Source organism: Bos grunniens, chromosome 6 (assembly GCF_055505025.1).
Source record: "Bos grunniens cultivar Pamir isolate PY7600 chromosome 6, Bosgru_T2T1.0, whole genome shotgun sequence".
NCBI lineage: Eukaryota > Metazoa > Chordata > Mammalia > Artiodactyla > Bovidae > Bos > Bos grunniens.
Window position 1 is genome coordinate 6530702 of NC_141170.1, and position 13776 is coordinate 6544477.

The following is a 13776-nucleotide window of genomic DNA, read 5'->3' on the forward strand; positions in this document are numbered from 1 at the left end:
CTGACGTTGTGCTGCTTGTGTATGAGAGAGTAAATCTAGTTGCTGAAGCTGTTGCTGTCCACACTTGAGTGTATGTGTGAGGATCACTTGGGGTCTTGCCAAAGCACAGGGGTGTGACCTGGGGCTGAGTGAGGCTCCCGAGTTTGAGTTTCCAGCAAATCTCAGATGATGCCAACGCTGATCCAGGGGCTATACTTCTGAGTGAAAAGTGAAAGTGTCTTTCAGTTCAGTTCAGTCGCTCATTCGTGTCCGACGCTTTGCGACCCCATGAATCGCAGCACGCCAGGCCTCCCTGTCCATCACCAACTCCTGGAGTTCAATCAGACTCACATCCATCGAGTCAGTGATGCCATCCAGCCATCTCATCCTCTGTCTTCCCCTTCTCCTCCTGCCTCCAATCCCTCCCAGCATCAGAGTGTTTTCCAATGAGTCAACTCTTCGCATGAGGTGGCCAAAGTACTGGAGTTTCAGCTTTAGCATCATTCCTTCCAAAGAAATCCCAGGGCTGATCTCCTTCAGAATGGACTGGTTGGATCTCCTTGCAGTCCAAGGGACTCTCAAGAGTCTTCTCCAACACCACAGTTCAAAAGCATCAATTCTTCAGAGCTCAGCCTTCTTCACAGTCCAACTCTCACATCCATACATGACCACAGGAAACACCATAGCCTTGACTAGACGAACCTTTGTTGGCAAAGTAATGTCTCTGCTTTTGAATATGCTATCTAGGTTGGTCATAACTTTCCTTCCAAGGAGCAAGCGTCTTTTAATTTCATGGCTGCAGTCACCATCTGCAGTGATTTTGGAGCCCCAAAAAATAAAGTCTGACACTGTCTTTCAGTCATGTCCAACTCTTTGCAACCCCATGGACTGTATGTAGCTCCTCAGGCTCCTCTGTCCATGGAATTCTCCAGGCAAGAATATTGGAGTGGGTTGCCATTCCCTTCTCCAGGGGATCTTCCCGACCCAGATTCGAACTTGGGTCTCCTACATTGCAGGTAGATTCTTTACCATCTGAACCACCAGGGAAGCCCTTACCTGCATACAGCAATGAAGACCCAGCACAATCAAAAATGTAATTTTTAAAAAAAGAAATTTCCAATTAATTCTCAGTTTCATTTCAGTTGTTTTCAGTTTTTTATTATTACTAACAGAATAATCTTGATACATACAAAATCCAATTCAATCCAATAAACATTTGCCAAGTGCTTTCTAAGCTTTCTGCTCGAGCTCTGATCTAAGGATTCCATTATTCAGGCTGATGAAGGTGACCAGTACATGAATGAACCCAAATCAGGTGACACATTAAGTGAAATAATGGTGAAGTCTGTAAGAAGCTGTGAGAACCCAGATGAAGGGACAAGGGATTCTGTCAGAAGCACAGGGCGTCAGGTAGAGAGAGAATGGGCTGGATAAATAAGGGTGGAATGGAATTTCAGGCCAAGGAAACAGTTTGGCAGAGGCAACTTGTTCTGAAACAGAGCGACATGGGAGGATAGGAGTGGACAGTGATGTAAAGTTGGAATCCAGGGATATGCGTAAATGTGGTGGGTATGACCTTGAGATCAACCAGGATCAAGACAGGAAGGACCTCAAATCAGACTCAGAAATGTGCACCTTTTCTATAAGCAGTTGAGGAGCACCAGAAGCTTAAAGGCTGAGATGTGATGAGATGTCACTGCTACAGGCATCATCAGAGAGTGAGCCATCAACTGAGCTGACAGTCTTGAAGGTGGCACAGATCACATTCACCTTGCGGTCGACACAGTGACTAACACTGCCCTTTGCCTAGAGTGGTTACTGAGTAATGATTGAATGAATACTGTTTTTTTTTCCCTCCAGCTGTTGAGCTGTCTCTTGAGAAAAGCTCTTGAGAAATTGCCTCTGGCTAGGTCAGAGGTCCCCACCCTAGGCATTCCAGCCTTCCCTCCAAAAGCTCAATCATCTCTGCATTGTCGAGACTGGCATCCTCATCCTGCCTGTCTAGTGCCATCTCTTTGAGGATGAGTCAGGTTGCTCTTGACTGCATCTCACTCAGTGGCAGAGAGAGCCTGGGACATGCAGCGCTTCACGAGTACTCTCTGGATGAATGGAAAGAGTGAGTGGATGACAGATGGAATGGCAGAATGAGTGAGGTCTGGGCAGAGGCTAGCCCTGCTCTTCCTGGAGCCAGTAGTGTCTTATCCCCTGCCTCCCTTGTCTTCTCTACAGTGCATAGCAGGCACGAGGGCTGTGCTCTTCAGCCGCGGGTACTGTTTGCCCCAGGTGCCATCACAGGCCTTTTTAGAGCTGTTTCCTGATGGCTTTCATCTGAACTTCTTTTTATTTATCATATTTTTGGTTGTGCTGGGTCTTCATAGCTGTACGCAGGTGCTTCCCTGGTGGTTCAGACGGTAAAGAATCTACCTGCAATGTGGGGGACCCAAGTTCAATCCCTGAGTCAGGAAGATCCCCTGGAGAAGGGAATGGCAACCCACTCTAGAGGTTAGGGGCAGGAGGGCTGAGGGGAGTCGTGTCTGACTCTTTGTAACCCCATGGACTACAGCACACCAGGCCTCCCTGTCCATCACCATCTCCCGGAGTTTACTCAAACTCATGTCCATTGAGTTGGTGATGCCATCCAACCACCTCATCCTCTGTTGTTCCCTTCTACTCCTGCCTTCAATCTTTCCCAGTATCAGGGGCTTTTCCAATGAGTCAGTTCTTCACAACAAGTGGCCAAAGTATTGGAGCTGCAGCTTCAACATCAGTCCTTCCAATGAATTACATGTGACAAAAGCAGCTCCCTTGCATGCTGACTGACAGCATTCACGCAAAGGGCAACTTGTCTTCTCTCTTCTCCAGTTTTCCAGGGTGGCGACTGACACTCTGTGACAAAAGGGACTGAGGGCTAGAGACCTGGGTTAGAGACTGATAATTCCAAAGGGAGCCTCTCTAAGGCCTTCTGCCCCAAGATGTGGAGGTGACAGGTGTGCATACGTTGCACGTATCCATGTGTGATGTACCTGTGTGAAAGTGCAGGTGTGTGTATGTGTGTGCTTATGTGCAGAGGTGCACGGCCATGTGTGCACTTTGGAAATTTTATTTAAAAGAAGCAGACATCTTTAAAGAATGATTAAGATGTTTTAGAGTGATTCCCTTTTTAAAAAAAGATGTAAAAAGCCTAGAGATAATCAATGAACTTGTACTGAAAATTTTCATTGTAAAACACTAAAAGATGTTGAATATCTAAGGCTTTGAAACAGCTGTATCACTACAGAAAAAGTCTTCTAAAATCTCTAATTATTATTATTAGTTTGATCTAATTAAAATTTCTGATATTCTATCATTTTAACCTACTACAAACAGCAATTTCATTTGGTTTAAGTTTAAAAACGACTCAGGGTTTTTGTATTAAGTTGATACAACAACCATGAGTCATTTTTTAGATAGGGTCAGAATCAAAACCAAGCATTGCACATGGATTCTAATAAATAGCTTCAATTTTATGAGGTGTGACATAACGTACTCCTTTAAGATAAATAAACATGAATATCTTTTCCATTTGCAACTATACAGAAGGCTGTGCCATCAACTCTTTACCACCTCTTATTTTTCTAAAGTAAAACTTTAGCACTGCCCATCATATGATACACTGAACAAGAATTTTGAAATCACATGAGTAATGAGCATTTTAAGTTTGGAATGCAAATACTGTTCTACAGGTCTAAGATGAATGCTACCTGCCAGCCAAGTTACTATTAGCTGGTGTTTATTTGACCAGTTTCCTCATTTTTCTGACAGTGAGTAACTTAATGCACAGAATTTGACCAAAAAATTAATATTGCTTTGATACAGTAACTAAGCATTTTGACAGTACATGAGGTCATTTTTGAAGGAGCAAATTTAGCCTGGCAATGCACAGTTAAGAGTCACCTCAGAACGAAATAACACCTGCTAATACATCTCTAGCCATTGCACCCCCCACCTCTCTACCAGAGACCAGTCTCTAGGTTGAGGAACCATATGGTAACAAATTCATGAGAGTAAAATCAGCTTTTGAGCCTCAAAACTATCTGTGACCAGACTGCCTAAGACATGCTCAACTACTGTGTTCAGATTTTCTATGGAATCCCCAAAGGAACCTGCTGTCCATCACTTCAATCTTGATTGAAGAGAAGAGTGACATAATCCCAATCTAATCATGAAAAAAAACCCAAATTCCCAATGGGACACGTTCTCCAAACACCTGAGCAATCCTGAAAACTGTCAAGGTCATCACAAACAAGGAACATCTGAGGAAACACCACAATCAAAAGAAGCTCTATCACAAACAGAGGAGTCATGTCTATTAAAGGTCACATGGGATCTCAGGTGGCTTCCTGGACAGAAATGACTCTGTTGTTGTTGTTCAGTTGCTCATTCATGTCTGACTCCTTGCAACCCAGTGGACTGCAGCCCACGAGGTTTCCCTGTCCTTCACTATCTACCAGAGTTTGCTCAAACTCATCTCCATTGAGTCAATGATGCCATCCAACCATCTCCTCCTCTGTAATCCCCTTCTCCTCCTGCCTTCAATCCTTCCCAGCATCAGGGTCTTTTCCAATGAGTAACCAAAGTATTGGAGCTTCAGCTTCAGCATCAGTCCTTCCAATGAATACTTAGGACCGATTTCCTTTAGGATGGACTGGTTTGCGGTTTGGATCTTGCACTGTAGTTCAAGGGTATTATTTTCTAAGTGTATTGAACTATGACTTAATGTGTGGACACAGCCTTAGCACAATGCTGGCATGTTGTAAACAGAAATTGGGAGTGATGGTCTACTTCTCTCCATGAATGTCCATGAAAAGGAGGGCACGGGAAAAGTTCAGAGGACCAAAGACACCAACAGAGAGGAGATGACACTGGAGCTGGACCTTAAGGACCTATGTGTGTCTGGAAAAGCTGGACTGGAAGGGCGTCCCAAGTAAAGGGAATAGCAGGAGCAAAAGCAGGGAGGGGACAAGTTCACAAATATTCAGGAAATGGTGGATGAGTGGTTTAGTGGCCAGATTGAAGTGTGTGTGTGTGTGTCTAGAAATGAATTTTAAATAATAGGCTGAGCTAACAGGGAAAAGGCTACAAAGCTTTGTCTAATACCATGACCCCTGTTTAGTAAGGAAGGGTCAAGGCAGAAGTTGGGATTGGACCTTCAACAGAAAGGGTGAAGATCCATAGGAAGTTGTTGGGGGTAAGTTACATGTTTCCTGCCAAATCTTAGAGACATTTCTCAGAAAATATCCTGGAGTCCACATGTTGTCTTCTAAATTTGCTTTATGTTCTGACCTATAGTCCTTCTCCAGAAAGAATCTGGCTGCCACCTGTGGATAAGATGATATTCTTGTTTTGCAGGAGACCACCTTGGTCTACATCTCCTTGTGGAACAATGAAGCTTTGTCTTGCTTGGGTCCAGTAATCCTCCAAAATACCACTATGTAAGTGCCTGTTTGTGCAAGTCATGATTCAGTGAGGTGATGACCACAATAATGGGGATGGATCTCAGGATGAGCCAATTTTACACGAGGCTTGGAGTTTGGGGAAATAGCCTCATTCAGTGGAATTCATGAGGAACATCCATAACTCTGTGGCCTTGCAATTCTTGAACAGGTGGAACCTGGATGGAATCCAACCACAGTTACAACTTTCTGTATTTTTATTGTGGGCTAGGATAAAGTTCTAGAAAATTTTACTTAGATGCCAACCCAGTTTCATATACACACATTTGCATGTTGAGGAATCTTTCAAAAGTTCATGAGATGTCTATTTCTACACAGCATCACCATCTGACCCAGCAGTCCCAATACTGGGCAGATACCCTGAGAAAACCATAATGCAAAAAGACACATGCACCCCAGTGTTCACTGCAGCGTGGCTTACAGTAGCCAGGACATGGAAGCAACCTAAATGTCCATAGACAGAGGAGTGGATAAAGAAGATGTGGCACACACATACAATGGAATATTACTCAGCCATGAAAAGGAATAAAACTGAGTCATCTGCAGAGACGTGGATGGACCTAGTGACTGTCATACAGAGTGAAGTAAGTCAGATGAGAGAGAAAACTAGATACGTATTAAAGCACATAGGTGGACTCTAGAGGAATGGTACAGATGAATGTGTTTGCAGGGTAGGAAATAGAAATGCGGACACAGGAAGGGGGGAGGAGGGTGGGACAAACTGAGAGAGTAGCATGGAAATATATACATTAGCATGTGGAAAATAGATGGCTAGTGGGAACCTGCTGTATAGCACAGGGAGCTCAGCTCGGTGCTCTGTGGGGACCCAGATGGGTGGGACGGGAGTGGGTGGGAAGGAGGCTAAAGAAGGAGGGGATGTATGTGTGTTTGTATTTATACATATATATATATATATATCACACTGCTGTACAGCAGAAACCAAGACAACATTGTAAAGCAATTATACTCCAGTAAAAAATATATGTGGAAAAATTCACTAGGTCTGAGAATATTGACCTCATGCCCACATGTTTTCTGTCACCTGGAGCTGAGTGTTGACACTTAGACATCAGGAACTACCCAGTTTGTCATCGCCCCCAGGACTCCTCATTGTTCCCGTCCTAAAGGCAAGGGTCAGCTGCCATCTGTTACTTATTACTCTTATAGTTCTTATGCTATTGCTTTCCTTACAGCTGAGTCAAGAAGAAAAGGAACAACTTCTTAAGCTCAAACATCATGAAAAGTAAAATAATAAAATGTAGTGAAGTCCATATAATTGCAGACGTGAGTTCTTTTTATGTTCTCAGTAAGGAAACAAAATGTACCTGTTTTTTAAAGAATACAACTAAAGTCCACTTTATGAACCAAATCTGTTCTGCTTCGCTTGATGCTAATGGCTCAGCTTCCTGAAAAATTTAGTCCACCAGGCTCCTCTGTCCATGCGGTTTTCCAGACAAGAATACTTCCTGACCCAGGGGTTGAACCCACTTCTCTTACATCTCGTGCGTTGACAGGAAGGTTCTTCACCACTAGCACCACCTGGGAAGCCCAAATAATTCAACACAAGACCCTAAATGAGGTGCTGTTACTGTCAGTTGTCAGTCGATGAGCAGAGGGAGGGTCAGAGAGGTTAAGATCACAGCTAAATGAATGCTGTGTCCGGGGCTCCACTAGATCATCCTACTGCTCGGCCGTGCCTAGAGGAGGCTCAGCAGAGTGAGGACCCCACCTGTGACCACAGGGTGTAAACTTTTAACAAGACCCAGATCAGGAATTTCCACTTTGCTGGCCTCTCAGGGCCCAAGGGTTCCTCTGCCCAGCTGGTAACTTCAAGTGCCTCAGGTGAAAATGGGAATTCAAATGCTAGGGTGGTTTCCCCAGTTTCCCCAGTGTGTCAGGTAAAAAGAGGGCAGAGTCCAGAGTCCAGGCTTTAAACCCTGGGCTCCTCATCCTCCTAGCCCTGTGATCTTGGCCCAGCCCCAAATATCTTCAAGCTCCAAAATTCCATCTGTAAAATGGGACGAACTGGATTGGAAGGACTGATGCTGAAGCTGTTGCTCCAATACCTTGGCCACCTGAGGCAAAGAGCTGACTCATTGGAAAAGACTCTGCTATTGAGAAAGATTGAAGGCAAAAGAAGGGGGCGACACAGGATGAGATGTTTGGGTGGCATCACTGACTCAATGAACATGAATTTGAACAAACTCTGGGAGATAGTGAAGAACAGGGGAGTCTGGCAGGCTGCAGTCTGTGGGGTCGTAGGGTCGGACATGACTTAGTGACTGAGCAACAAGAGTGTAGGTTGGTATATCATGGAGGGGCTCTGACGAGATTTAAGGGAGAACTTTGGGTAGAATGAGTTATTGTTCATAACTCCCCCCCACCCCACCAAGATTCTGCTCCTGGGGTCCTCTTCCCATCACAGAGGGTCTTTGCAAGGCTGTGCTCAGTTGGCCACTGGGGGAAAGAAACTGGCTTGGAAGAACCAGGTCTAATGCCACGCGTGTAACACTCCCCACCTCCCACACTTACAGACAGGATTACGCCAAGCACTTTCCCTGCAGGAACTGGCTCTCTCTGAAGGGGCGTGGCTGGGAGGAGTGTGAATAAAGTGACACAGGTATGTGAGGTGTAAAAACCCTGTCTGTGTGGGCTCTTATATAAAGGGCCTTCCCGGCCTCTCACGGTGGATGAGACCACGGTAAGCCTGCAAGCTTCCTCTCCCATCTGGGGTCCCACTGGACCTGCACGCTCAGAACAAGGTAAGAGCTGGCTCTCTGAAGAGTTCATTCCTTGCCACCCCCCACCCCCACCCCAGCTCCCTTAAGGACCTCAGGTTCCTGGAACCTGGATCTCCTCAGGGACAAGTAAGGGCTGAGTCCCACTGCTGTGAGGAATGAGCAGGTCTTTATCTGACATACCTAGCTCCCAGCCCAGCTTCATTTTGGGAGCCCGCATATTGTGACTGTCTTCCCTTTATCAGGAAGGGCTTCCCTGGAGGCTCAGATGGTAAAGAATCTGCTTGCAATGTAAGAGAGACCGGGGTCCGATCTCCGGGTCGGGAAGATCCCCTGGGGAAGGGAAGGGCAACCCACTCTAGTACTAATGCCTGGAGAATTCCGTGAATAGGGGAGCCTGGCAGGCTTCAGACCATGGGATTGCAAAGAGTCAGACATGACTGAGTGACTGACACGTTCCCTCTGTCCCTTTATCAGTCCTAACAAGAGGCCATATGCTCAGGGTAGATAATGGGATTGAGACTATTCCTCTAATTAGCCTCTTCTTAAACAAAAGTCTGTATTCTTTTCAAATGGAGCACTGGCAATATGAATGATCTTATCATCAAGAACTAAGCCAGACGAAGTGAGTTGTTCCTAATCGCTTTTTTTTAATTTCTGAAAGGCCGAGTAAGGTGAAAGCAAGAGGGATTCAGGGACGGGCGCAGTGGCATAAAGGACCAGGAGAGGTTCCGGCTGCCTGTCCCAACTGCGTCACTTGCCCACTATGGGATATTGAGCAATTTATTTGCTGCTCTGAACCTTAACTGTCATGCCTGTTACCTGGTGGTGATGTATTATGACCCGCCAGGCAAGGTTCTTGTGTGAATTAACAAGGTGAAAGTGAAACACAGGTCATGTGCTTAGCACGGAGTTGGTGTCAAATAGAAATGCTAATTCTCCTCTTTGAGGGCTGGTTGCCCATATGGTAAAATCTCTTCAGTTTAGTGTAATAGTTAAAGTCATCCTATGTCTTTAATGATTTATTTTTAAAAGCATTGACTGGGGACTTTCTGTATGGTAAGGACAGTGACAAAGTGTTCTAAATGCACTGGTGGAAACTCACCTCTGTTCTCATGGTTGACTTTGCCCAGTCAAACTGTGTGATCACCCATTCTTCATGCCATTCCCTGGGCTCTTACTGAAGCCCAAATGCCCCTGCTCACCAACCCACTCATCTCAGAGTGTCCAGACCTCATGCATATTTAGCCTTGGGTCAGACATAACCTTGTGTGTCACTTAACATGTCCTTTCTCACTGTGTGATCATCTGAGTCCATGTGGAACGGTGAGATAGAAACTCAGCCCACCGGAGCTGAAAGAGAGTCGACAATCATGTCACCCATCATCTTGATTTTCAGATAAAGGAGCTGAGACCCAGAGAGGGAGAGGGACTTGTCCAAGATCAGGCTGGGGGACATGGTTGGGACAAACTCCAGGTCAATGCTTATTAGATTCCCCCAAAGAGTTGCCTCCAAGTTTTTAAGATGTGAGACTTTCTTATTCACCTTGATCAATTCAACATCTAGTCTAGGGCATGGCTAGTAGTCAGTACCCCATGAAAGTGCACTGAATGTTGAATGGAGCTGGAGTAACTGAGTGAGGGGATGAGGGCGTGAGGACTGACGGGGTTCACAGGGTGCAGAAGAGTAAGCAAAGAGCATGAAGTTTCTGGCATTCAAGGCTCAAGCAGAAATGCGAATAGAGCATTGTCTACTGATTCCAAGAAATAGAAGGTTCTTGGATCTCACCCTGAAGCAGGCAGACCTATGCCAGGTGGAGGGGAGGGTCCTCCTCCAGCCCAGCGCTGACTCACCTGCCTTTTGTCAAACAGGTTCCCACCAAGCTGAAGGCATGAGGACCCACGGCCTCACCCTGCTCTCCCTCCTCCTCCTGGCTGTTCCGATGCTCTTGGTGGAGGCCAAAAAGGAAGGAATGAATAGACATGGCAGCAAAGCCAGCACAGATGAATCGCTTGCTCTGGGCAAGCCCGGGAAGGAGCCGAGGAGCCAGCCAACCAAGCACCCGATCAAAGGCAAGTTCGTCACTCCGGACCACGCTGACTGCAGATGGGCGGTGACCAAGCAGGAGGAGGGCATCGCGCTGAAGGTCGAGTGCACCCAACGGGACAACACGTTTTCCTGTTTCTTCACTGGCAATCCAACCTCATGCCTAGAGTTGCACAAAAACAACGCCTATTGGAAACAAATTGGCCGGAATCTGCGTTCTCAGAAGGTCATCTGTGGTGATGCCAAGAGTGTCCTGAAGACCAGGGTGTGCAGAAAGAAGTTTCCAGAATCGAATCTCAAGCTGGTGAACTCTACTCTGATTAGGATCAAGAAACCCAGCCAGGAGTTAATGGAGCCCTCTCCCATGGACACGGTTGAAGTGACTACCTCCTCCAGCCCAGAAAAGACCCAGACCATGGCCACCAAAGATCCTCAGTGTGAGGAGGAAGACTTGAAAAACCAAAGGAAGGCAGCCCTGGAGTACTGTGGGGAGACCTGGGGCTCTTTGTGCAAATTCTTCCTCTCCATGGTACAGGGCAGTTCATGCTGATGAGGTTGAAAGAGAACAGGGTCCTTTAGGCGGTGTCACGTCAAAGCCTTTTCATATGCTGTAAAGATCTCCTAACTCCCTGTCAGATGAACATTTGTGCTATGGGTGAGCAATGGACTATTTGAACAGATTTTGCAATTTTTGTCTCTGTGTTTGGAATTTGTTTTGTATTCATTTCCTTAGATGTGATCTTAAGAGGCTATTGTCCTCTGTATTTTTCCATGGCCCACAAAGCTTTGTTTCTATGGGCAGTAAGGACCAGTCTTTGAACTGAATGAGTCAGAGCGGTGATTTCAGTACAGTGCACTTTCTGCCCAATTAAGATAATAAAGCCCTGTGCCTTTTTCAGAAATATGTTCAACCCTTGTTTGATTTCTCTCTGCCTAGTTCCAATGAACTTGCAAACAGGTCCTCATATATCAGTGGAAAAAATATCCTGTTCACCAGCCATCCCAGGTCATCTCATAAAGTGATCCATTCCTGAATCCCTATCTTCACAATTTCAGTCTTTGATCCGTGGCATTTGATGCTTACTGAACTGATTTCAAGTGGGTCACCTGAAGTATCATGTGATGAAGACACCTGTCAGGGGCTCACAGATGGGAGGAGGGGAGGCAGGATTCAAAGCCAGGACATCAACAAACCACATCCATGAGCTGGAGCAACATCCTCCACGGCTTCAAGTTAGGGCTTCCATCACCACTCGCCATATACAGGACTCCCGAGCTTGGAGAGATGGGCCTGGATAGGTACAGTGCCCTGAGAGGAAGATTCCAGTGCAAGAGGGAAACTCAGGGTGGAACCCCAGAGAGAAGAGGCAGAAACTTTTGGGAGATCTCAGGCTGAGCTTAACAGGAGAGGTGATACCAAAGTTAGAGCTTGGAGAGTATCTTTAGGTAGGAAATGGGCAGAATGGAGGCACGATCGCCAGTTGACAGATATATGAAAGCAAAGAGATGAGAAAGATCCTAAAAGATGGGAGAGGCCATGTGGGTAGATGATGGTGAAATGCAGGGATGATGTTGTTGTTAGCCATTTACATGCTAGTCTGAAAGATCTGAAAGGGTTTGAATTCAAGAGTTGGGGAGAGAGAAGGATGTAGCCCCAAAGTCATGTCACAATTCCACAATGAACAAAAAGTAAGGAGCGGAAGTTGGCAGAAATACTGATCTCTGGGGTCTTTTTAGAGTTGGTGGCAGGGAGGAATGGCAAATGGGGTGGAAGAGGGCCTCCCACACTCATCAGCCTACCAGGACCTACACAGAGGTTTGTCAGCAGTCCACCCAGAGTCTGACAGCCCCAGAGTACATTTGGATATCATCTTTAACAGCATCAACACAAATAGTTCTCTCTCACTCTCTATGGCCCAGACTCTATGCTAAGTTCTTTCCATGGAGTATGCATGTGTTCATTCATTTATTCATTCACTAGTTCACCCAGAACATCATTCATTGAGCACAGACTCTTGCAGCCTCTGTCCTAGCGACTAGAGAGACAGCAGTGCACCAGCGATGAACACTCTGCCTCCATGGAGCTCCCAGTGGGGAAAGCAACCAAAATGCACAAATATACAAGTGACAGAGAGGAAAAGTCAAGGAGGAGAAAGGGGTGAAATCAATGGACAGTAACCAGCCTTAGGTGATACAGTCAAGGGAGGCATCTCGGTGGAGGTGATTTTTGAGATTAGATCTAAATGCAGTGAGGAATCAAGCCAGGTGACTCTCCTGGGTAAGAATGTTTAAACAGTCAGTGAAAATACTCTGTAATTAATTAATGAGCTGTGAGCTCCTACTATGGATCTAGAGGACAAAAATACCTGCAAACAGGAAAGAAAAAATATTTCTGTCTTAGTGGTGTTTATATTCCAATGACTGGACCCCACTTGGTGTGTTCAGAAACATCAAAGACTGCAATATCATTGCAGAGCAGAGCCCAGGACCTGACCTGTGAACTTGGCCCCCACTCCCAAGAGAACTTAACCAACGTCCAGACACTCCCTAAGCTCCTCCTCACCACACCATGGAAAGAACACTTCCCCTGAAGGTATAAACAGAGTGTGGCTCCCCTCTGTCACTCAATTCTACGTAGTCCTAAGATAGGAAAGGACAATTAGACACTTCCAAGTGTCATTAAATAACAACTCTGATCTGGTCTGGGTGACATAAACATTGGAGAATCGACTAGACCTGACTCAAAGCCGGCAGAGCTGGGAGGAGGTTGTTTCCGATATGGCAGAGTCAATTGCACCTGAGCTGAAGGTTTGCCTCTGACACCTCCCGACCAAGGTCTCTGAGCCAATTATTCAACTGTCTGAGCTCCAGTAGGGCTTTCCTGGTGGCTCAGTAGTAAAGAATCCTCCTGCCAATGCAGGGGAACGTGGGTTCGATCCCTGGGTTGGGAAAATCCCTTGGCAGAGAAAATGGCAACCCCCTCCAGAATTCTTGTCTGGGAAATTGGGCAGAGGAGCCTGGTAGGCGAGAGTTCATGGTGTCGCAGAAGAGTTAGACACGACTTAGTGACTGAACAACTGAGTTCCAATAACGTCATCTCAACGATGAAGACCATTTGGGTGAAACTAGTACTGCTGGAAAAAGGAATAAGACAGGAAAAGGAAGGAAGGAAGGAAGGAAGGGAGAAAAGAAGGCAATGGGGAGGAGACAAATAATAATAATAAAGTCTGTTGACAGTGCCACTGGATTGCTTAAACCAAACCAACCCAGAAGATGCTCTGCCTTCAGAATTTGCAAATACCAGAGTTAATGAATTCAACTTATCATTAAAATTTTGTTAACCAGCATGATGAAATCACCTTCAGACATGTTGAGAGACTTGCACTAGTCAATAAATCTTAAGTGCCCAGTGCCCCATGGCTTACATTGTGGGTGTTTAGCACCATTGACTGTCTAAAGTCCACAGCACAAGACTGGCTTGTGGGTGGAGCTCAGAACTTCCTTACGTAAACTCCTAAAA

General features: G+C 45.8%; 1 protein-coding gene across 1 annotated transcript; it reads left to right on the plus strand.

Moving 5' to 3' along the window:
- Nucleotides 1-8159: 8159 nt before the first annotated feature.
- On the plus strand, nucleotides 8160-11158 carry LOC147370238 (fibroblast growth factor-binding protein 1). Its single transcript, XM_086407467.1, has 2 exons — nucleotides 8160-8233; nucleotides 10082-11158. Exon 2 carries the CDS (start codon nucleotides 10102-10104, stop codon nucleotides 10804-10806), a length of 705 nt encoding a protein of 234 aa, XP_086263593.1. The 5' UTR covers nucleotides 8160-8233; nucleotides 10082-10101; the 3' UTR covers nucleotides 10807-11158.
- Nucleotides 11159-13776: the final 2618 nt, after the last annotated feature.

What these genes read in the sequence shown, in the direction of transcription:
- LOC147370238 (XM_086407467.1), top strand. Translation starts at nt 10,102, where the DNA reads ATGAGGACCCACGGCCTCACCCTGCTCTCCCTCCTCCTCCTGGCTGTT.